At 40.7% G+C, this 25028-nt stretch overlaps 1 protein-coding gene across 2 annotated transcripts in view; it reads right to left on the minus strand.

The window, feature by feature from the left end:
• The window catches only part of rbfox3a (RNA binding fox-1 homolog 3a), a gene marked incomplete at both ends in the record, with an annotated part of 189894 nt that overhangs the window by 18121 nt on the left and 146745 nt on the right, over positions 1–25028 (minus strand). For both annotated transcript variants that reach the window (XM_083904022.1, XM_083904021.1), the window contains 3 exons: positions 1102–1194; positions 5590–5643; positions 19900–20046. In XM_083904022.1, coding sequence (XP_083760148.1) covers positions 1102–1194; positions 5590–5643; positions 19900–20046 — 294 coding nt within the window. The remainder of the gene's footprint in view (positions 1–1101; positions 1195–5589; positions 5644–19899; positions 20047–25028) is intronic.

The raw sequence follows: 25028 nt of genomic DNA on the forward strand, positions 1-25028 counted from the left end.
AGCACAGACACACACACACACACACACACACGCACAGGCATGCACACACACACAAGCAGAAAGTCTGAGGGGAGCCATATCTTCAACATTCTCCATGCCATGCAGGGGTTTATTTATTTCTACATGCAGCAAATCAAACATGAGGCACAAAAAAAACAGAAACAGAAGTCCTCAAACTCAAACAACCACACAATTTCCTATATAAACGGTTAAATATTACTATTATAAAGAATGGGTGCAGTATTTTAACGTACAAAAAGAAGTGGATGAAGGTTTCAGAGTGGATTACATCGTCATAAACAATAAATAAAAACTTCATGATTCAATTCAGATGAGATAAGTCTCTTAAAAGTCTTATTTCGAAGTGGAAGTGTGATTTCTGAGAATAACCCTTTAAGTAGAGTGGATATCCTTCTACTGTGGCAGAGCCTGCTAGAAATGTAAGAGTAGCATTTTCCACACAGTTTTACATAATGAGGGGAAAAAAAAGGTTAATGTTAAGCACATTTGCCCCCTCTATGTAATAAAAATATGTTGGTTTTTTCATTGAATTTCCCACAAACAAATCTATTAGTGACAAAAACCTCATTGAGCTGAGAAAGTGTGAGTTAATTATTGAAAAAAATCAAAAGGGGAGGAGGATAAGACACCAAATGATGACATTCGTCTCTTTGAGTCGAGGGCAGCAGTTCTCTTCTCTGATTGATATTTATAATTAAGCGATGATTCGCACGCCCACTGCACCGCACACAGAAACAAAACACACACACACGTGTGATGACAAAACCCATCAAAAATCAAAGCAGACTTCCACATCTTGCCGGGGAGACACTGCAACACACACACACACTCACAGAGCACTGAATAGATCTGTCTTTTTCCTCTTTGTCACACACACTTACGGATCAGGGTTCGGCATGCAGTGTTCAAGGTGCAGCAGGCAGGTGGGAGAAGAGAAGGAATGGGTGTAGGAAGAGAGAGAGAGAGAGAAGGGGAGGGAAGGGGGGAGCACTGCAGAAAACGTCAGGCAGGCAGAGGAAAGGAAAGAGAGAGTCACAGAGAGGAGGAGGAGGAGAGGGGGAGACAGGAAAAGGAAGGCACCTCTATTTTCCGTCCTTCTACGATTGTACCATTTAGTTTCTCCCGTGCACGATCGGCATCTGCACTCGTTTCAAATGTTACAAACCCAAAGCCCTGCAGCGGCCAGGGGAGGTTGGGGTTGAAAAATCAAGCCACAAAAAAAAAAGGGGGGGGGGAAGGAGGTCCAGAAATGAAACAGGGGGAGGAAAAGGAAGGAAGAGAGAAGAGAGAAAAAAAAGCACAGATGAGAGAGCTGCAGGTTCAGGAAGGAGGAGGTCTATAGCTCTATAGAAGCAGAGGCCACAGAGAACGAACATCAGGCTGTTAGGACAAACATGAGAGTTATACAGGAAGGAGAGCTGGGGACCACAGACAAGATCATTCATTATACAGACACATAATACACACATATATACAGTAGTGATAGATTTACACTGTTCCTTTAAAAAAAACAAAAAAACAGGCATCGTTAGGATTTAGCAATTGGAAATCTCACTTTAACTCATGTTTTAAGAGGTTGCTCCGACTTGGCAATAGTCGGAGCAATTTCATTATTGCAAATGTAAATCACAAAAGTATTCTCTGACAGCTGTCTTTGACAGTGCATAATGAGGCCAGGTTAATTCTTTTTTTTTGTTTGTTACTAATTTCCAAAAGATAAATGTGTTATTTGATCATCAGAACAGTGGATCTGAGATAACTCTAAATTCCCACAACCACAGAGGAAGTAGGGATTGAAAAAAAAGTGAATAAATTTGAGAAAAAGTCGACGTCAAAGTGACTGAATTTCAAAGAAAAATAAGAGCCCTGCACTGCTCTCCACTGTGTTTCTGTCATCTTTTACTCAAACTGAATCAAATTGTTTTACGTTTATTCTTCATTTGACTAAGTGGGGAAAAAAACCCTGAATTACTAATAATCCTCCACCCATGTTTTAGTCTTATCAATTGTACTTATGTGTACATTCTATCCTGACAAGTTGTCTTTTTTCTGAATGTGTTTAAAAAAGCCAACAATAAAACATATAAAAAAGGAGAAAAAGACGTATATATATAGTGCATAGTGTACATTATACATATCAAATGTTCACAGTTTGTACGTGTGTGCTCTTCCCGATTCCAGACTCTGCTGCACATGCACTTTCACAAACAACTGGACGTACAGTAACTGCATTAGTGGATGAAATGTAATCCTCTGCACACACACACACACACACACACACACACACACACATAAATGTGTTTAGGAGGCACATTATATGTTTGGGTGTATGTATATCTGCTGTATAAGGTACAGTTTCTCTGCTGGTGAGCGAGGGGGAGGAGGGAGAGAGCGCACAGCACATAAGTGTCATACGATTACAATCTCGGCGGAGATCAGTGAGCCGTGACTCTCTCTGTGGCCCCGGGACGCGGCTCGCTCATGACACCCCTGTCTGCGTCTCAGGCCTGGAGACACAGCTCACTCAAGGAGCTCATATGAGAGGGTAAAACATGAGCTCCGAACCCTCGACGACACAGCCTGCACCTATCTACACCAATGAGTTTAAAGTAGGCAGAGAGTAACAGCTGGGGAAACAAAAATGTCCCACTTTTGCTATATAGTGATCACTGTCTGGGTAAAGCGTTACATTAAAGCTTAACTTAAAGGTGCCATATGTAAGAATGTGGCCAAAAACGGTTACTACATTCAAATTCAAAATGCCGAGGTCTTTTAGGTTTAGTTTTTTGACGTAACTGGCAACCCGTGGTTGCTCGGCAGCTGAGACTCTACTGGCTGCAATGATTGGTAGACGGCGGTAGGTGGCGCCACATGCCAAAACATGATTTCAAAACATAAACATGATTTGCAGTCTGCAAAATATATTTTTTAATGCAAATATTTTGTCTGTACTGTTGTTGTTGGTGAGTTCAGTTTGTTATATAAACATTATTCATGAGTCTCTGTGACATATTAGGAGGATTTAATGGCCAGTTGCTTTAGATTTATTACATAATGCACCTTTAAAGCAGAAATGTCAGAGCCACTTAAAGCCTATTTACATTATGTTCAGTATCGGTCAAATAGAAATATCTATATCAGCTGACCTCTAATTTTGCATATTTGAGCAAAAAATATGCATTCTTTTCATTAGCAGTACAACTAACATGTTAAAATACTTAATTACACATTTAATTGCTGTGGGTTTTGTTGTTTTTAATTGCATTCTCCAGACTGCAAGTCAAGTTTCCCGATCAGGGATGAATAAAGTTCTAAATTCTCTTTTTTCCCCTGCTTTTCAACCAACAGGATTCAAGCATACAAAGTATAGGGGCCTTATTCATTTGCTGGCATTATCACGAGTCTACACCTGGCATTAGAATGTGTCTTCACATGTCAGCGGTGATCACGTGTGATTGGGTTTTTTTTTACACCGCGTTCCCCAGATCATGCTTCATCAAAAGCCGGGGGCCGTCCTATACGACGCTCACAACCGTGATGATTTATGTCTTTTCCCCGACGTTAGCCACAAACGCGCTCCGCTGCTACGTCCCCGCGTCTGGCGCGCGCTTTACCTTACTGTAAGCCATTAAGATGAGAATTATTAGCATATATAGATGGTGATAAATCAAAATGAAACACTGTCACCAAAGTGTCTTTGCAAGCTGTTGTTGTGTAGACTAAGCCTCCAGAACAGCTCCAGTGCACACACTTACATGAACAAGGTTGTTCATTCAAGTGTGCGGGTTGAACAACGTCGCTCCGAAACATATTTCCTCATTTGTTCTGATAAAAGTGGGCGCGGAGCACGTTTTAATATGTCGCTCGGCGCGTCCTGTAGGTGCCGAGTTAGTCTGTAGCCGCACACTCCACTGTCGTCCTCGTCACGTCACGTGTAATCCAGTGAGGAAGCGTCACATTCGTTATCTACTTTATTTAGATTATTGATTTCATTTGGCTATTTGTCAGTAACACGGGGAAGACGCGGTTGATTCATTTATCTGGCCCTTTGAAATAAGCACAAAATAATCTCCTGCAGTACTGGAGCCTCTTTTTCTTTTTTTTACTGAGGAGTTGTTTTTTTTGCCCAATATCACCAGAGATTACAGACAGTAAAACTGTCTGAGCAGAACTGTTCAATCCCAAACATCCTGTTCTTGTAGTCTGAAGGGGGCACACGTGCTGTCTGCTCCTCCACAAGAAAAACAAACCTAGAATTACTGACTTTATTCTTTTTGGGTAAATCTATACGACTAAGATTTAGTGATGTATTAAACGTGGCTGCAGTAATTAACCTTCAGACATTTCAGCTGGTAAAGAGACTTAAACACCAGCAACCTGTTTTCAAATCTCCAATTTTAAATCGAAATTTGGTAACACTTTAGATTAGGGAACACATATTTACCATTAAAGGTGCCATACGTAAGAATGTGGCCAAAAACGGTGACTACATTCGAATTCAAAATACCGAGGTGTTTTAGGTTTCGTTTTCTGACGTAACTGGCAACCCGTGGTTGCTCGGTAGCTGAGACTCTACCGACTGCAATGATTGGTAGACGGCGGTAGGTGGCGCCACATGCCAAAACATGATTTCAAAAAATAAACATGATTTGCAGTCTGCAAAATATTTTTATAATGCAAATAATTTGTCTGAACTGTTGTTGTTGGTGAGTTCAGTTTGTTATATGAACATTATTCCTGAGTCTCTGTGACACATTAGGAGGATTTTATTGCCAATTGCTTTAAATTTATTACATAATGCACCTTTAACTAGGTGCTTACTAACATATTAGTCGCATACTAGCCCTTTATTAGTAATCATTAAGCACGTATTAACACGTTATTCTACATAACCTTATTCTACCTCTATTACGACATGAATTAAGATTTTTCCTACATACGGTGTTAATACGTGCTTAATATTTACTAATAAAGGGCTAGTATGCGACTTATATGCATGTTAGTAAGCACCTAGTTAATGGTGAATATATGTGTTCCCTAATCTAAAGTGTTACCAGAAATTGTACTCAAAATTGTAACCACAAACAACAACAATAATTAGCTGCAGGACAGTAAATGTAAAATTACGCCGTCGTGTTTTAATTTGCCCAATGTTTTCTGTGTTTTTCAGATCCTGGTGAAATTTAAAACTTAAAATTAAATTGGGCAGAGCACACAAGCATATTGTAAATGCTCACTTTTTAGCACCATAACCAGGCACGACAGCGTGTGTGTGTGTGTGTGTGTGTGTTTGCAGATTGTGTGAATCCCAATGTCAGCGTTAAGATAAGTGGGAGCGATTCACTGTATGTCACAATATATGACAGTTCGGTCAGGTGTAAAAGCTGCCTGGAGGCAAGTGTCACTGATAGGTCCATAATTACTATTAGACAGAGGGGAAGGGAGCTATGAAGACAGTGAGGGGAGTGGAGGACTACAAGGGAATTGAAGGCCTGAGGACAAATACAGTCAGCTCGAAAATGTGTGTTTGAGCGAGTGTTCATGAATATATGGTTATGGTACACTTACCTTGGAGCCTCGCTCGTTAAAAATAATCTCCACGTCTAAAATCTTGCCAAATTGCTGCAGAGGACAGGGAGGGAAAATGAGGGCAGGGGATAAGGGGGAGGGAAAAGCAGAGAGAGGAAGGCAATAATTAGAACATGGTACCTGGACTGTTATCTCCTACTCTGGAATAATAATAATAATAAAAAAAAACACACCCCTTCAGTAATCCTGGGCTTAAAAAGCAATACACAGCTTGACAATGGAAACACCCTCCCCCTCACTACTAAAAAGGTCAAGCAGTCAATGCTCCAAATTAACAAACTCCTCTTCACCCTACAATGAGATTAATAAAATATCCATTTACGCTTAATGCTGTTTAATGCTGTGTTTGCTCTGTTGTGGTAATAAAGATGTGCATGTGTGTGTGTGTGTGTGTGTGTGTGTGTGTGTGTGTGTGTGCGTACTGGGCACCAGGGCTACGCCGTGTTAATGAACATTACGATGGTGGATGCAGACGCTATAGCGGCGCGATGCCTCAGCATGCACCGCTGATCTTAATGATGCCCATCATCTTGCTAATCCTCTCCCTCTTCGCAAAAAAAAGAAAAAAAAGACGAGAGCAAGAGAGAGAGAGAGACATGGGATATTTCTAGTGGAAGCAAAAGACCTCATTTAGAACAGGAAATGAGGTGTGTGAGGTAAGGGTCAGAAAGACACACAGAGTTAAGGGATTGTCTGTGATACATTTCAGCTTCTCCATTTAAGGAGAATCATCTGCCCTCCATCTTCCCCTCTCCCTTGTGTCCTCTTCTGTTACACCAACTGTCCTCATGTCCTCATGTCACCACATCCATTCTCTTCCTCCTTTCCTCCTGTCCGGCAGCTCCATTCTTCAACAATATACAGTAATCACTGCAAATCTCAAGCTTTTCTCTCTTCATTTAGTTTCCAAACCTGAGCTGTAACCTGAGCTGGTCTCCAAGCCGTACATCAAAGCAGGTCTCACCAACGTGTTGTAGACCTTCTGTCACACATCCCATCCCTCACACTCGTCTCCACCCTCTCCACCCTGCTTGCCCTCTCTTCTTCACCTCTCTTGTGAACTGTCCATTGCTTTGGACGTTTGACCCTCAGACATTAAAAGTCATCCACTTTGCTGCCTCTACTCTGTCATTGCCGCTGTCATTCACGCAGAGGTGCACTGTCTTGCTCCGACGGAACCTTCATTCCTCTTCTCTGTCACTCCATCTGCACAAATCATCCCCTGTCTCACTGTCCTCATGCGCAGTATGTCCTGCACCACCCTTACATATTTCTGACACTCCCAACTTACTCATACAGCACCATAGTTCCTCTCTTGGCCCCTTCGATCATATCCACAAAGACAAAGTTCTCCATCAGTGCTCTCAAAGCAAACATCACATCTGCTGTTATACTGCTGCTCTCTTGCTTCCGTTCATTCCGATGAAGCTGCTCACCCAGCACATATGCCAAAAAAGATTTTGACTTCCACCTTTATTTCCGGGTTATGGGGCCCATAGAGCATGCGCAGTCGTGTCACTACCATATAAAGATCTATAAAAGCCTGTGTCCATGTCTAGAGGTGTCCTGTGGACACTTTTACAGGCGTCTCTTTTACTATTGCGGTCAATGGGAAAATTGCTTTTGGGCTCCATGGGGTTTTCTGTTGCATTACCCCACAGTGGCCACCATGTAAAAATTGTCTCTAAGGCAGAGGGGGCGGAGCTCTATCCAGTTCATATTATACATCCATGGTTGTCACTCAAAAAGTCCACTTCTCTCTCTCCTATCTCCATACCTCCACAGGTATGTCATGTGGACCAACTGCCTTTCCACTCTTCATCTTCATCTCATTATCTCCCCAAAGAACTCTTTCCATCTTCTCACATTTATTTCCACCTCTGTCCTCAATCACTCTAATCTGCTGCACATCCTTTCCAGCTCTGTCTCTCTCTCTCTGTCTAAGCAACCAACACAACATGTCCTTCTGTCCTTCCCTGGTGTATTATACAACTTTCTATGTGCCTTTCCTCTTTGCCTAGAGCTCCTTCCTACTTTCTTCATCTCCCTGGCTGTCCCATATATTCTTTGCCATCCTCTCCTCCTTTCTAAACTCTCCTGTACTTTCACAGCCAAGTTTCCTTGTCTTTTTTTCTAAGTCCAGAGGACACACACACACAACACCTTCTTGGCTGTGACCACTTTAACTGCACTTTCCCAGTCATCTGGTAACTCTTCACTAACTCTCAGAGCAACTCCTCCCTGAACATTCTTCCCTTTTTTTTTTTTTTAGCTGTCAACCATTTAATCCTTGGCTCCGCTTTCACTCGCTTCCTGTTCTTGGTTTCCAAAGCCATCCTACATACTACTACAATCCAGATGCTGCGTAGCCACATTATCCCCTGGTATCACCTTGCAGTCTTCTATCTTCTTCAGATTGCATCTTCTGCATCATATATCGTCTACCTGTGAGCATCTTCCATCACTCTTATAGGTCACAAAATGCTCCTCCTTCCTCCTGAAGCATTTGCAGCAGCCATTTCCATCCTTTTGTGTTTATGTTTTAACAGCCAAGTAAAGGAAGGACCCTCTTCCACTTCCTTACTGCAATTTTCCCCAGATGTTTTCTTGCTGTATTCTCACATGGGCTCACTTCGAACTTTCCAAAGGCTGATATTAAGAAAATTAAGTCCTTGTTCTGTCCACTTTGGCTTTGGAGTAATCATCATCACTGCAGCAAGGTAAGAAGTAAAGGTCATGAAAACTTTTTAAACTGCACTCTTCCCAAACAGCTAAACCTTACAGTGTCCTAGTGTCCTTTTTAGAGGCTTTTTCTCTGCTGTAAATTACATCCATGCAAACACGCACCATGTCATATGATATTTATGTATATTTAAACATACAGTACACACTGATATCATCTTAAGCATTATCTACAGAGACCAACATAAATAATGCAATATTTGGAAAACAGATTCTGATTAATCTTGATGAAATACACAGATTGAGGTCAGACTACAAGATGAAGGAACCCTGTGCTGCAGGTAGAGCTGAAATGAACTCATGGCTGTGTGAACCAACCTTGCAGAACAGTATGGTAATGCTCAGCCTTGTGGTCCCACAACTAGACCTTGAATCAAGTAGTTTATTTCAATAAATAAATAAACATGGTGGAGGCAGCGGTGCAGCGGCAAGATCACATCATCAACATTAGCCCTGAAGATAAAGGTCCACCCGCAAAACACACGTCAGACCGTATGCATGATTTGTATTTATTATGTGCGTGTTAACGTTGCAGAACATCCCACAACATATGATTATTTGGACACTTTGATCAAAAAAACACAACATGTGTCTCTGGTTTGGTTTTACTTTACTCTCCCACTCAGACGAGGAAGTAAACCTCTGTAACACGTCAAAGTTACACAGTTGGAAACTACTAAGTGGATGTCATGGCAGAAGCAGCACATCACATAAACCGGATTAAATGATAGAATAAGAGGGAGATTATTGGTCCGGATAGAGCATCCTCTACTGCTACTAGATCTGTTACTGTTGGACTGAAAAGTGTTGCTGTGTGTCAGCTAAAGCACTATATCATACTTTTGTAGTTTTCCTTTCTGATATCTTGAAAAAAATAAATAAAAATTTATGCACAATTGTATAAAATGCTATAATGCCTATGTAATATTATAACATACACTGTAAAAAAGAAAACTCAATATTTCAAGGCAACTTGCTGCAATTAATTTTTATACAGCCAGAGTTCACAGCCAACTCAAATAAAAAAAATAAAAAAAATGTTTTAATTCATTTTTCATATTACTTAATAAAAACTTGTACATACTTTTTGAATTTACAGCCCAACAAAAGATTGCAAGTTTTTAAAAAATGTTTTTTTTTGAGTTGGTACAGCTCTAACTTACAAGTTTGTCAAACAAAAATAATATTAGTTGATTTAACTTTTTTAAAAACTCGAGATCTTTTGTTGGACTGTAAACTCAAAAATTGATTGCATCAAGTTGCCTTGAAATGTTTCCCAATTTTTTTTTTTTTACAGTGTAGACTACCCTGCCTGTTAGTTACCACGACAAATATTTTACGACAGTTGAAACAAACAATACAGTTTACCAACTACGGGGGTTGGAATCCGAGAGCAAATCGTACCTTGTGTTATTTTAAAAAGACAAAAATGCTTGAATTAAGACAAACGAACTTTGATTTACGAGTCCATTCTATGATTTAATGGCTTGTTTCTTCGCTGTGTATTTCTGATTGTGAGTGAGAGGTTGAGGCTTCAGTCGTGGATCAGTGTGCTCTCTTTCTGTGCCTCTCTCTCTCTCCATCCATTCGTCTCTCTTTTGTCTGTCTCTGTCTGCGTCTCTCTCTCTCTCTCTCTCAGACGAGTCCACAGCATGCTGAACAAGCTGTTTCGCTCACACACCTCTGCTTTTCTCTCTGTTACTCCTGTGTCCACTGGAAGCCTGTATTTGTGTGTGTGTACCTCGTGTGTACTTGATAAGTGGCAACAGGTCACAATGTCAAGAATGTGAACTCCTGTTATGAAGATTTGACTGGCACCATTTTTGACATTTTGGAATTGTTAGCTCACAGACGTCACCTGCAGCCAGGATGTGTCAGTCACACTCGCATGTGCTGTGCTTTATCGCATATTTTCACTTTAGCTGGGGAAATAAATGACATAAATTGGACGAGAAATGCAGGATTCACAACTATTGTTTTTTTTAAGTGGAGAAATGCTAATATAACATTGAACAACACTTTATATTAAACACATCATACTGTAAGTCCATGTGTGTGTGTGTGTGTGTGTGTGTGTGCCCTTCACATCTGATCATTAAGAAACTGTAGAAAATGAAAAGTGCTTCTCCACTAAGGCTAATGAGCGGGATGAAAGCTACCTTTAATTGTTGTCCACAATAACTGTGTTATTTCATTAGAACTAATTACCCCGTCAGCTCGAGCTGATGGTAAGGCACAGAGCAGCGCACACACACACACACACACACACACACACACACAAAGAGCCCTGGTTAACACAAATCCAATAGTCTTGATCAATGTCAATGAGCTGATGAACAAGGAACAAGGAGGTGTGTGTTTGTTTTTGTCTTCTAACGCCACGAGCGCACTGAGGTCATCCTCTACAATAAAACAGCCCTGCAAATTAAGGTTAAACAGTAAAGTAACATTTAATTATAAGTTTATTACCTAAGAGTCCAGTGTGTACAATTTAAGGCGGGAATTCTTTTCATTTGGCAGAAATTAAAGATGAAATAAAAAAAAGTATACAATCGCCTGATTATATGAATTTATGTTTTTCATTAGCCCAGAATCAGCCCTTCAACTTTACAGCATTTACAGGAGAAGATTTTAACGAAAATACAATGAATGCGGCGTAACTAAAAATGTCCTCTTTGATTCAGCTTATCGTTCGGGTCATCTCAGGTGAGCCTGGAAGAATTCAGATCAGTTATTCTGCTGTAGGCCTGGACTTCTGGAGGGTATAATGGCGTGTAACTACTGTGTTGGTTTGAAATTGAAATCACAACAACAAAGATGCCGGCTGCACGTTCCCTTCCAATCATTGCTGTTTTTCCTCCCCTGCTCTCTTCCCTCCTCCATCTATCTCTATTTCAGTGTTTGGTGTCCAATGGGGTGTCTTAGACGATTGTTTCCATTAGTCCAAATTAGTACTGTTTTCAACAGGGGCTGAAAAGTGTTTATCAGCCTCAGTGAGCTCTCACATATCATAGTTCTCGCACAGATAAATGCATTTTTTTTTTTTTTTTTTTTTATAAACACATTGTACCTATTAAGCTGCCGTAATAAACCTCAGACTATCAGGCGGTGATCATGCGTTTGTGAGTCCGTCATAAAGCTCCTGTGGTCAGGGTACCCTCGTTACAATCATGTCAGAAGTGATGACACTGCAAAAAAATTACCACTCTCGCATACATTGGTGGTAAACAAACGATAAATTATAATCGCCGCGCCGCTCTATTCTAAACATTATAATTATCTTAATCAATGCAAACACGCTCGCGCCACTGGGGGACGCCACTATGGCAAAGCTCAGGTTTTCTAACAACCCACTCAGTGCAAAATGGCTCCAGTGCTGCACTGATATGTAGGTGTAAATTAGCAGGTTTTTAGATTATAATTACACCTTGTCTCCTCAGAGGCAGAGCTGGTTAGAGCGGAGCCTTATGGAATAATTGGGGAGGCAAATGAGAGTGTAGCCATGAACAGGAGACATTAAAAAGAATTCCCTTGTCGGGGAACACATAGAGCTACCTGGAATGCTGGAAGCCTCCAGAAGAGGTGATTAGGCAGGAGTCGGTGTCATTAAAACTCCATTAGCACAAAAATCCAACCCCTGGTGCTCACCTCAAACGCGCACATGTGAACACGCACACACCGTTGTATACCATACATGCGTATGCGTTCCACACGCGGCGCACATGTATGTGTGCTTAGTGTCTAATGACTCATCTGGACCCCGACCATAGGGAATGTGACCGTAAGGACCCTGCTGCGGCAGGCTCGCTAAGTGCTTGCTTATTAATTAAACACAGCTGAGGCTCAGGGGACTGCAGCGGTGCTGCATATCAGCTTATGAAGTTTCACTCTGTGTGGGGTTAAAATGTACAGGGTCCTGGGAGTGGGGTTTGGATCAAGTGGCAACGGTCACAACATCAACCATGAGAATGTAAACTGAGGCGTATTGAAGCTTCGAGAATTGCAATTTGGCCGGCGCCGCGTTCACCCCGGAAGTTCAGAAGTGTAAAAAAGTGTAAGAAAAAACCCTATGGTGGTGACTGAGACCATTAACTACACAGGAAGATTTTATAAATCAAGTGAGAAGTAGAAGCTAATTCCCAATGACTTCCCAAAGTTAAATTCAAATAGACTTATTTTTGCAAACAGTAGTCACCCCCTGGTGGCTGCTCAATATATTCTTACTTCCAGAGAAAAAGTAACAAATTGCATTTACTCACATTACTGTAATTTAGTAGGTGTTTTGTGTACTGTGTATTGACATTGTGTACAGGAAAGGAGTTTTAAAGGGTTCTCAGGACCAAAATGGTTCTTACTGGAACCATTAGTGTTACCAAGAACCCTTGGAAAACCCTTTCTTCGGGAAAGGGTTTTTCAGAAGCAAATGGTTCCAGGTAGAACCTCAGCCCTTGTAGAAGGACCCTTTTGGAACCCTTATTTCTAAGAGTGTAGAATATGTCTGACTTCTAGATCCACTGAAAGAGAGACCTTTTGGTTCCATGCATCAGAAATCACAGCAAGATGAAAGGCCGAAAAGAGAGAGAGAAAAAAAAAAATCAGACAAACAATGTCATGTGTGCAGACTGGAATTGCCTCCATACTGTTTGGGGAGTGTAAAAATTCATATAACGCTGGATGTGTTGGTAAACGAGTATGAGCTTTCAGTCTCAGGAAATTATTTGAGGCGGAGAACGAGATTACAGATTTCAGCCATATCTAGCGAATGGGAGAATTGAATCAGTGAAGTGGTGCTGTGAATGCCAATTATCATTCTACCATTAAAACCCTCTTCCCTGGCCTGGTAATTTCCTTCCAAATGTGTTTTTCTAATTATGAATTAAACTCAAATAAGCTTGGGTAATGAACCCAGTTTTATTCCTTTCCGACGTCGCACTTTTTTTTTTTTCTGCCTTGTGTGTCTGTTGTCGCTGTACCCCGACAATCTGGATTTAATTCTGTGGCCTGAGCTTGGTTTCCAGAGGTGTGTGAGGGAGTATTACTGTGTATTATTGTGTAATTCACAGACAGACCTCCAGCTTGTGGCTGCATCACCTTTGATTGAACTTCTCTATATGGCTTTGTTTAATGCTCTCATATTGCTTTTCTATTACAGCTTTTGCTGAAATGACACAGAATTCCATTTGCTATAATGCCCACCGCTATTGCCTTTGTTTGCATTGTGGTGGAGCTCTTGCAGGAACATATTGGGAAATTGAGCCAGTTGCTCTCAAGTCCCATTCTGAGTCAACGGAGGAAAATGCCACTGGAGCTCATTGTGGTGACGGCAGAGTCCAGATGGAATCTCAACTGCAGTGGTGCCGCCCTGCCCACAACTATTAATCCCTAAAGCTGGACCATTAACAGGCAGGAGAAGAGAAAGCAGTGTTTCAAACAAGTGGTCATATGTGTGTGTGTGTGTGTGTGTCAGAGAACCTGACAGCCGGTTTCATCCTTTGCTAGCAGATGGCCACCAAACACAGTATATCAAAAACTGCTGCACTGCTTCTCAGAAGTGACAAATAAGAAAGCTACGTCAGTGACCATTAACGGAAGAACACGACGTGCGTGGAGCTTGGTGCATAATTGTCACCTGTGTATTAAACATGTTAGCAAAGCTGGTGGACAATATTCTCCATCATCATCTCAAGTTGAAGCAGGCAAGATACTCGAGAATAAATGGCGGTCATAGATAATACAACTGTTATGCTAATTTACAGGTTTACAATATCAATACACAAAGAGATAATGGGGTTGCCTGTTGGAGAAAACCTGTTTAAATTAGTGCTAACGGCGGTTAACGGCATCAACGCTAACGCATGACGTGTTTCCGCGACAACGTGACGTCACGTTTACGTGATTCCCGATTGTTAAAATGAGTAACGCTAAACTTTAAAAACAGAGGCACGCATACGCAGTATACAGGTGCGCTGGTTATTTGTAGCGCTGCTCTTTTCTTTTAATAAACAGACTGCTCCAGTTCGACTGTAGGCGCGCTAACAGCGCTAAAGGCGCTAACGCAGCTAACGCAGCTAACGGAGCTAACGGAGCTAACCGGGAAACGGTGCTTGGACTCCGGTGCCGTGGCACGAAAAACCACTTTACTTTAGAGACAAATTTTAACAATTGGGAGTCACGTAAACAAGACATCACGGGCATATTTTTCCAGTCAGTCGTCATGGAAACACGTCACACGTTAACGTTAACGCCGATAACGTTACTAGCACTACTTTAAATTGTTGTGTATTGCAGTTACCCATTCTCTTTTAGGCATTCATGTGACTGTACTACTGAACTATGTGTTAAACACACAAAAATTATAATTTCCTTAACCATATATGACAATAATAGCAATAGTAGATGTGTTAGTAATAGAAATATTAAGAGGAAAGCACATAAGGAGGAAGCTGCTTTCACTGATACCGTACACACACTCACAACCCTCTTAATCTAAGTCCCAAAAAAGCGGCCAGACACCCGCAAGCGCCGCAAGTTTTCAGACCCTATATCTTTCGGAAGCTTTACGCCCAATGAGAATAAACTTCACTGAAACCTTGAACCCAGTGGAATCTGAATAATTGTCTCCACTAACCCTTCGATTCCCCCTGCCATTTGTCCCCCCCCCCCCAAAATCAGGAGCAGCTAGGCCATGGAAGGTGGGCCCGGCCCCCGCTCCCCACCTCCTGGAAGAGAGTGCCTGCAGGAACAGATGTTCCACTCGATTAGAGGAATGGAGAACGCGGGTGGTGGTGGTGTCAGAGTGGAGTAAATCTCCAGCCCTCTATTATATTAAATGCTAGTGCCAAATTTGTGTTAGTAAATCTATACTCACTCGTGTGTCTGTGCGTGTTCGCCGGTAGTGCATCATTAGTAAACACTTGAGCAGACACATGCACACACACACACACACAGAGGGAGAGAGAGTCATTTTTCATGCGTGTATTTGGAGCAATTTTGGAACTGGTTGTCACTGTCTCTTCTCGTCCCTCTTTTTCAGACATGAAGACACCATTTGTCTGTCCCATGTCAACTGTGAAGAAGTTCCACTGAGAACACAGTGATTCTATCTAAACTTTTATGGGGACTGCAATTATGTGCAACTGTGACGTTCAACCGGAGTCGGAGTGACATAGTACCAGCAAGTGCTATGTCATGTCAGAAAAGGTGAACCTTTTTCACACTTTAACACCACTTGCACTTTGCATTATTAAAATTAGGCCATGAGTTTGTGCTTTCGAAAAAATGTAGGTTTTTCTTCATTTCAAATTGTTAAAACTGTCATTTTTACTGCCAGATTTTGAAAATTATTCTGGAAAAACGGACAAAAAGCACACATTCTGTGGGCATTTTATGGTTAAAATAAGCAAAAAAGTCCAGACCAACAATTAACGGCTTAGGTGTTGAAAGGGTAAAAGCACAATTCAAAGTTAATTTTGCCAAAATGAAAAAATACACACATTTATCTTGTATTACTTGATATATATCGAGCGTGCACAAATGTGACTGACTGATATGGTGACACTGGATTAGTTCACGATTTATTAAGCCTTACAAACAGCCAGGCTGGGAACCAGGCTAAAAGCTAGCGGGAGTAGCTTCGCGGCAAGTAATTCATTTTTAAGTAAAACTAATTGACGTAACTGTGGTTATTACGGTAATTTCACTGGGGAATCAGCGTCTTTGGTAGCAGACAGGAGAGAGTTTGCAAAATCTGGTGTTCATGTACAACTTTTTTTTTAAAGATACATTTATTTTTCTTCATTTTAAATTGTTACTGTATGTTAAACTAGTGTATTAAGTAATATTGACTTACTCACTTACTTACCGGACATTTTATGGTTAAAAATAAGTCCAGACGGACATTTGGAGGCTGAGGTATTAAAGGGGTTTTGTTTGTAGGTTGTGTCATCATGCACTGATCTGCCATTGTGCTTCTGAGAAAAGCATTATGACCTGAAATCATTAGGGTTGCCACTAATACTGTATAAGGCTGCCATTGGCCACTCACACACACACACAAAGCACCTCACATTGTTTTTTTTTTCCCCCTCTGCATCCTGAGTGTAGCACCACTCAAGACTCCAATAACAGAACGATAATGGCTGCAGTCCTATCTCGCAGTGTAGAGATAAGTCTGACTATGCAAGACAAGATGTTATGTAAATTATATAATTGCTTTTTTTTTTTTTTTTATCTCTGCGTGGGCCGGCTGTGAAACAGGAGGTAGAATGGGTCATCTGCCGGTCAGTGTTTTGATCCCAGGCTCCTTCTGCATGTGTGACGTTGCAAATTGGGGGTAAAACCCTCAAACTGTGTTTGTTAGGAGACTCTGTATGTAAACTAGTGTTGTATTATATAATGTACAAATAACATTTTGGGTTTGGGTTGGAGGGCATATAAAGATAAAACATGTTGTAATAATTGTTCGATTTTAAATGAAGTGTTCTGTTTTTATTTGCAAACACCATGACTTCGCAGTGCTTCTGGAAATGCAGCTGTTGTTTATGACTCCATATCATCGAGAGTCACCTGTGATTATACACTGATTCCCCTGGGAGACGTGGTTGGCCTTGATGTAAACATCTGGGGAAATGATAAAGAAATGAAATCTCTGAAATCGCTAACAAATAAAACAAACTGCATATAAGTTGCATATACAGTAAAAGGTGAAGGGGGAAATAACTTTTCCCTCAGTGTTGCTACATTACATTATCGCCCTATTGCAGCATATTGAGACAGTCAGCTGTGAATGTGACCCAAGGTGTTTTATTCGGGCTATAAAGTGATATTTCTCCGTCATAATTACTCACAGAAGTTCATTTAATCGTGTGATTTTTATCGCAAAGTCCGAATTAACAATAACTTTATGAACTTGACTCGTAAAATTCAATGTACTTCAAAAATGTTAACGCAACTTTGCAGGAGTTCCAGTTTAGTTTTCCTTCTCTGTTTCATGCAGGTTATGTTTTTTTTTTTTTTTACACACATCAACTACCCCCACTGCCCTCTTCTCACTACATGTAATTAATTGGCTCTTAATTAATCGTGATTAATGCAGCCCTAGTTTTTATCGATCTGTTAACTGTGACCAGTCGATTACGACGGGACCCGGCTATTATGAGTTAGGGTGTAAAATCCCCTTTTAAAATGTATACAAAGCCTAATGTGTATTAAATGGCAATCCACATACAATTCAATTATGTCTGACAGTGACGGTAATATAACAACCATCAATTTAAACTTCTCTCTCTCCACTAATTACTCCCCCATCCCAGTCTGCAAAAAAAGTCTATTCCTCCTTCTTTACCGAGTGTCACTGTTCAAAACATTACCAGTGGATACTTGAGTAAAAGTATCTTAAAGTCAAAAAGTTAAAAGTCTTCAAGTATATGACATTTAATGTAGTGTACTTAAGTATCAAGAGTCATTTTCCTGATATAAAATGTACTTAAGTTTTAGAAGTAAAGCCATGAGCCATGGTGGATCAGTGGGAGGACAAGTTGTCTATCAACTGGAAGGTTGTGGGTTGAATTCCTGGCTCCTTGTGTCCTTGAGCAAGACACTTAACCCCATGCTGAAGAATGTGAATGAATGAATGAATGAATGAATGAATGGGTGAAAACTATAGTATAAAGCCGCTCACTGAGACTAGAAAAGCTCTATATAAATACAGACCATTACAACTCTTCTTCTTCTGAATTTATTTGGTCAATATAAAAATATATTAATTATATTATATAATTATTTATTGCTATAAATATAAATGACAGAACAAAAACTCCTCTTCTTGAATCATAGCAGGATCAGTTTTTTCAAAGTATGAAAATGAAGCATCAAACTTCCCATTTACCCCAACCGTCACCAATCATTTCCCCCCTAATAAATGGACAAAGTGAATTAAATGTTAAAACACATTTCCAATAACTGAATTTTACATGATTTAGACATATTCCTTCAAACCTTTCCCTTGAAACGTTAAAAGGGAGTTAATTGAACGCCGACCGCTGGCAGTAAGTACACGAGGCTCAGTACATAAAACCTAATTTAATACTTAAGAATGTTTTATAAAATGTAATAACATGAAATCTAATAGTTACGCTCCTTGACCACGAATTGGCTGAGTTGTCGTAAAATGTTGTACGAGACACACGTGACCGTTAAACAGCGCCGTGACTGAGCCATTAACTTATTCCCTCGAAAACTACACTAATGGTCTTTGCTAAGTTAACAGAGAAAAATCCGACCATGACTGAGTACAGACGGAAACACTCATTCTTACAATCTTAATCGCTGTTGACACCACGGTGACAGGAGATGTTGTCCCTCGCGGGTTTAAAAGCCGCCCTGACGACAGTCGCACGTTAACAAGCGAAGACGGAATGATGCGCAGTTAAAGACGACGTAATCGCTTTCATAGTTAAAAGCCCGGTTTTCACTGGGACTGTTATTGCACCTGGGTGTTTGCTGGAGAACTTTGGCTGAGGGAGCGCTGAATAAATGATTGCCGTGTTAAGTTGCTGTGTGTTTACTTATAAATGTGTCCGGGTACACACGAGCAATTCACTAATTCCTGGATAAAACTTTTACAGCTTTCCCGAAATTCCTTATTTATATGTTGTTTGTGAGCAGCAAAAAACGTACAACTCTTTAAATTAGCAACTTACATTCTATATTATGCAAAATCAACTTTTTAATCATTCATATTTGGGACTCTGGAGGCCCTATCAGTCGACAAAATGTGAATAAGATGACTCACTCATGTTTTAGTGGTCCTCCTCAGTCTAAGTACAGGAGATACAACACGCGATGTTGACTTCTGCGCTCACTGAGACGTCACAAGACGCTAAATTCCTGGAATTGTCGTCCCGCGGAGCTCCGCTTTGTCCGTAAAACACGCGAGGGTGCTGGCGAGGGCTTCGGCATCCGAAAAACGGAAGTCCGCGGAAATCTATTCTTGGCTCCACAGTGCAGCACAGAGTTCTACGCAAACTTCCAGCCTCAGAGGATTTATCTGTCCAGTGGATACATGTTATATATGACGGCAATGTGCCTGCTAGAGCCTGCGAATGATCACTTTTCCAAATGTTAACTGCTGTTGGCATGTCACAGACATGTTCATGAGGACACCAGGGAACTAGGTTAACTTGGAGAAATAGGGTATAATATGGGATCTTTAAGCACAAACATAACAACTCAGTATAGACCAGCTGAAACTGGCAAATCACAAAGGCCTCTGTGTAATCCTGGCACCCATCATTTGTCGACAGAGTGTTTGTTCCTCGTTATATCTTTGCAGACGACGATAACACAACTAACAAGCAGACCTGCCATCTCTTCCCTCTTTCCTCCAAAACCTTAGATAAACCAAAACAGAGGACGCCCAACTATTAACATCTCCTTGTTCATGTTTGTCTCAGCTGTTTCCAATAAAGCTTTTCAAACTTAATTCATCTCTGACACATAATATAAGTGACATATTGCAGTTAAAGTGAGCGTGTGTCGTCATCTCACCCCAAACATTTGCCGCAGGTCAGGATCTCGGAAACGGAACGGGATGTTGGAGACGTGTAACCTCTTGGGCTGCTGCTTCCCGGATGAGTCGTTGGCCTGCAGGTGGAGCTGCTGGGAGGCGTCCGTCTGTACGGCCTCCTCCGCCTGCTGCAGGTGAAACACCGTTATTATGACACAGATTATGGAAAACTATAACAGACCCAGGCGAGACGTCACTTAAAATGAAGAAATGAAACATAAAAATGTGAAGTCTGTTTTAAATTCTACTTTCACCGTGGCACTAAAAATAATACTTCCTGTATTTCAACCATTGGAAAAACTTCAAGAGCCTTGTAAAGAGGCATCACAACACATTTATCGAGCATACAAAGTTTTTGGATAAAAAATCACTTTATGTAGCTCCTCTGTCTGCAATGATCACTGCATGTTTCAAAAGTTAATTAAAATTACAAATAATTACAACATTTTAGTGGTGAAGCACACTTTCAGGCCGCTTTTTAATAAAACATAGAACATTACAGACAAAATATTCTCAGACATAATATGAAAATTCTACTATTAATGCACTCGGTTGCAAACGTGTCCCTGAACGACCTGTGATGACTTGGAATGATCAGAATCAGCGACACTGGAGCACATACAAGTCAATTAATTTTGTTTGGTTACAGTCCAACAATTTAAATTATGAGCTTTCCCACTGCAATGTTTCCTGGGATGTACACTATAAATCCACGTTGGGCGAGATTTATTACAGATGTTTCCAAACTGTACACTGGAAGTACAATGCTTGCATTAAACTACGCTGCACCCCCTCCCAAAGAAAATGGCCACCTGCTTTAAATCCGCATTTCATTCATCACTTTTTTGTTTAGCTGTACTGGCACCGGCGAGAAAGAGGGAAAGAAAAAATAAAGTTAGTTCTGTAGATGACCCTCTATGACTTTGTAAATAGTGTTTATCTGAAGTTATTTGGTTTTATTTTGTAGTAATAATTGCATATTTAGTGCACATTAGCACATTTGTTCTAAGTTTTAAAAGCCAAAGCCATTAAACTGCTTTACATGAAAGTCAAATAAATGCAAGGTCTTTTTATTTCATTTTCCTGCACTCTGATGTAAAATAAAAAAAAAGAGTAACTATAATTATGGCAATGTTTACTGTCATATCTATCTATGAACCAAGTTGTGTCTGTGTGTCTGTGACAGGCATATCTCACTGACCGTTAGTCAGATCGCTCTAAGATTTTGGATGTGCATGGCCTGATGGTGTGCATCCTTGTTTTTCAAATTTTTACTGATTTATCACGCTGCACCAGGGAGGCAGCGGCTCATCAGCAGCAGCTGTGCTGTCTGGAGCAAGGAGCAAGTCTGTGTACATTCACCAATACGCGAGCACATTTAGCATTAGCAAGTTACTACTTTGCGGCTCACTGGGTGAACCTGTTTCCAAAAGTAAGCCAGCGAGGCTACGATTAGCATTAGCGTAGGGCTAACGTAATACAAACACTGTGCAACCTCATTAGGCACAACGCAAATGTTTAGCTAATCAAAGGCTTGAACCGGCACTGTTTGCTGATACAAGTCTCTCTTGAATCAGTCTTGATGGAACAACTTGAGGCTAGTTTAAGTCAAGTTTGCTCTATATGCTTGTTTTTTTTTTTTACTGAAAAATTAATGTACCATTAATTGCAGTGACTTTGAAAAGTCAGAGGATGGAGCCAAAACCAACTCACCTAAAAACTAACGTTGTTTTTCAAAGGGAAAACTCATGTATCACAGCATTCCATAATGAATAACATTCATTCTGAGAAAAGCTAAGACTTAATAAATAATAAAAATGATATTAAAAAAAAGACTTGGCACAGTGTGATACCGACTGATTAGCCACAGCACTAAACTTGGTAACTGGCTGTAACGATTGAAGTATTATTGTGAAGTTTTGTTTTTGTTATTTCAATTCTTTTTCATGGTTTCTTGAGTTGATAGAGTAAAAACATTTTTTTTAAAAACAGTTCATCTACAACTTTAGAGCCAGTTAGTAGTTTTAACGTTGTGACATGCGACATCATGTCTGTACGCATACTTATTTATGCCATTATTCAACTGGTCAATCATGCGACAACAGTGTGATGCATCTTGGTGGTTTTGACCGTGACATATTTTTTTGGTGACTGAAACTGCAAATCACATGGATGTATACACACACAACAATCCTTTGAATTTGATAAACCATTTTCTTTTAGAATGGAGACAAAAGCAAAAGTCAAGAGAGGTCATGTACAGAGATTACATGTTTGAACACTCGTCATATCTCGTCATAGTGCTGTAGTCTCTGTTTGGTTAACTTTCTACATTTGGTGTAAGGTACCATCATCACCATGTGGCTTTGCTTCATTGTTAGGTTTTTATGTAACTTATTTGGAAAAAATTTGGGCTAAAGCTATTTGGAATATAAATAAATAAATGAATAAACGAGAGAATAATTGTCGAAGTGCTAGACCTTGACTCGTTTGTGTGAATTATTTTATTGACCTCTTAAAGCAAGAGCTTTTCTGTGCAGTCGTAAATGTTTCAAGCTGTGCTGGCTGTGCCGTCTGCAGTGGGAAGCAAAAAAAAAAGAAGAAAAAAGAAGCAGAATGAGTTGATGAACATAATGAATCAAACCATCATGGGGTGGAGGAGGGAGGAAGAAGAGATAGATAGAGAGAGAAAGAATAAAAAAAGATGGCAATGGAACGATGATGTCAGCTAAACCTCCCTGATCAATGAGAGAGAAGTGCTGGAGGTAGCAACATTAATGAGAGAGAGAGGGAGAGAGAGAGAGAGAGAGCTTTGAGAACACAAAAGAAAGATAAGTTCAGAGATGCATGCGAGCTAAGTGCTGATTAAAGGAAGAGGAAAAAGAAGAAAAGCAAGTTTCCCTAATCTCACATCACAGACACACTCTGGTGCGACAGATCTATAGAGTTATCTTTCAAATTTCACAATCCGTCTCCACAGACACCGAAGCACCTCGACAACTCCGTGTTGCGCAGTTTTTGTGTTCATAAAAAGACAAGAACAAAAACAACAACATCCTGCAAAGTTAACAGTTGTTTTTTTTTTTTTTAATAAACCCAGACACTGTGTCTGTATCTCCACCAAAACCAAGTTTTTCTGTCTATCGGTTTGTTCATTTTTGCGTTCCTTGTTTTGTTCGTTCGCTTATTCCTTCGTTCATTTGATCCTTCCTTCCTTGGTTCGTTCGATCCTTCCTTCTTTCATTTGATCATTCAATCGATCCTTGCTTCCTTCATTCTTTCGTCCAATTGATCATTCGATCGATCCTTTCTTCCTTCGTTATTACGTTCGTTCCTTCCTTGGTTCGTTCCTTCGATCCATCCTTCCTTGGTTTGTTCCAATCCTTCATTCGATCCTTCCATCCTTCGTTCTTTCGTCCATTTGATCATTCGATCGATCCTTTCTTCCTTTCGTTCATTCGATCATTCTTTCGTTCCACCCTTCCTTCGCCCCTTCCTTTGTTCATTCGTTCCTTCAATCCTTCATTGTTCCTTCGATCCGTTTATTGTTTCCTTTGTTCATTTGATCCTTCTTTCCTTTGTTCGTTCATTCGATCCTTGGTACGTTTGTTCGTTTGATCTTTCCTTGGTTTGTTCCTTCAAGCCTTCGATCTTGTGTTCAATCCTTCCTTCCTTCGATCTTTTGTTCGCTTTATCGATCCTTTCTACCTTCCTTCGTTCATTCGATCATTCGTTCGTTCCTGCCTTGGTTCGTTCCTTCGATCCATCCTTCCTTCTTCCCTTCCCTTGTTCGTTCGTTCCTTCGATCCTTGGTTCCTTCATTCGTTCCTTCGATCCATCCATCCTTCCTTCCTTCCATCCTTCCATGTGAGCAGCCAGGCAGGAAGAGGAAATAATTGCACGGAACAACATTGCACACAAGCACGGTATGCTTCCTCTCAGTCAGCAGGGAACCATTACAAAGATGTGCGCGCGCACACACACGCACACACGTACGCACAAATACACAAACTCACACACAGCCCGGATCGCCCCAAACTGCCCTAAACACAACCACCTGATTACATAGCCAGTGAGATCCCCCAGATGAGGGAGCGTGTGTGTATGCTGTATATGTGTGTGTGTGACTTGCTGAGCTCAGCAGTGCAGCTGCGGTCTGCCTCCTCAGGCCTATAACAGAAGCTATCAGATGAGAAATCTGATGCTACCAGCTATTAGATCTGCCAGAGCGGTAGAGAACTACAGAGTCTTCTCTCACCAGGAATCACACTAAGACACAGGGAGGGAGACAGAGACAGACTAATCTGTTCTAAGGTTAAAGTTGCTGGTTTAGCGCAGGATTAGCCCAGCGATTTAGCTCCACACATCCATTAAGCTGAAAATATCCTCACTCTCTTTGGACGGCGGAAGCTGAACACTACAATGACCGACAAGGGTCAAAATAAGGACTGTAAATAGATAATGAAATGTGTCGAGGTATTCAAATCTAGCACCAGATACCATTTCTAAACAAAGACGAGGTTTTAAATTGCTCTCATGTACAAGCACAGACACCATATTTCATCTATCCTACATCTGTAAGAGCAGTTAAGCTCATCTCAATGTAACCTTAAGGAGCATCAAGGGATGGACACAGTGTTATAAATATGTATGGAAAAGAGATTTGTACGAAATTAAATTGATCACATTTAAACCGTAATCACCCGCAGTACAGTGTGAAGTTTAATGTTTCCCCGATATCTTCCCATATCTTTAAAAAATGATGGTAAAGTAGAATAAAGTAGAAAAATACCAGTCTACAGCTTCAACTTTAGGGAGTTTGACAAAAAAAAAAAAAAGAATCCCGAGGTGGCTGTCGGTACTGTCTGTTGTTTCCAAGTTCCACCATTTGCCTGTCATTCAATTAGCCGCATGGTAGCTGACACAGTCAGGCCTGCGCTTCCAACTTTCTCTTCACGAGAGCGTCTCCATGATCATTTTTACAAGCGAAACCGAGCTGAAAGCGCAGCACAGCTGCCGCCTTTTGTCAGATGATAAATTTAAGTCACATTCATCTATATACTAGGTTTTGACCTCATCTTGTTAGTCAAAAACCCAACACAGCATCAAC

Source organism: Microchirus variegatus (assembly GCF_963457635.1).
Source record: "Microchirus variegatus genome assembly, chromosome: 17".
Taxonomy (NCBI): domain Eukaryota; kingdom Metazoa; phylum Chordata; class Actinopteri; order Pleuronectiformes; family Soleidae; genus Microchirus; species Microchirus variegatus.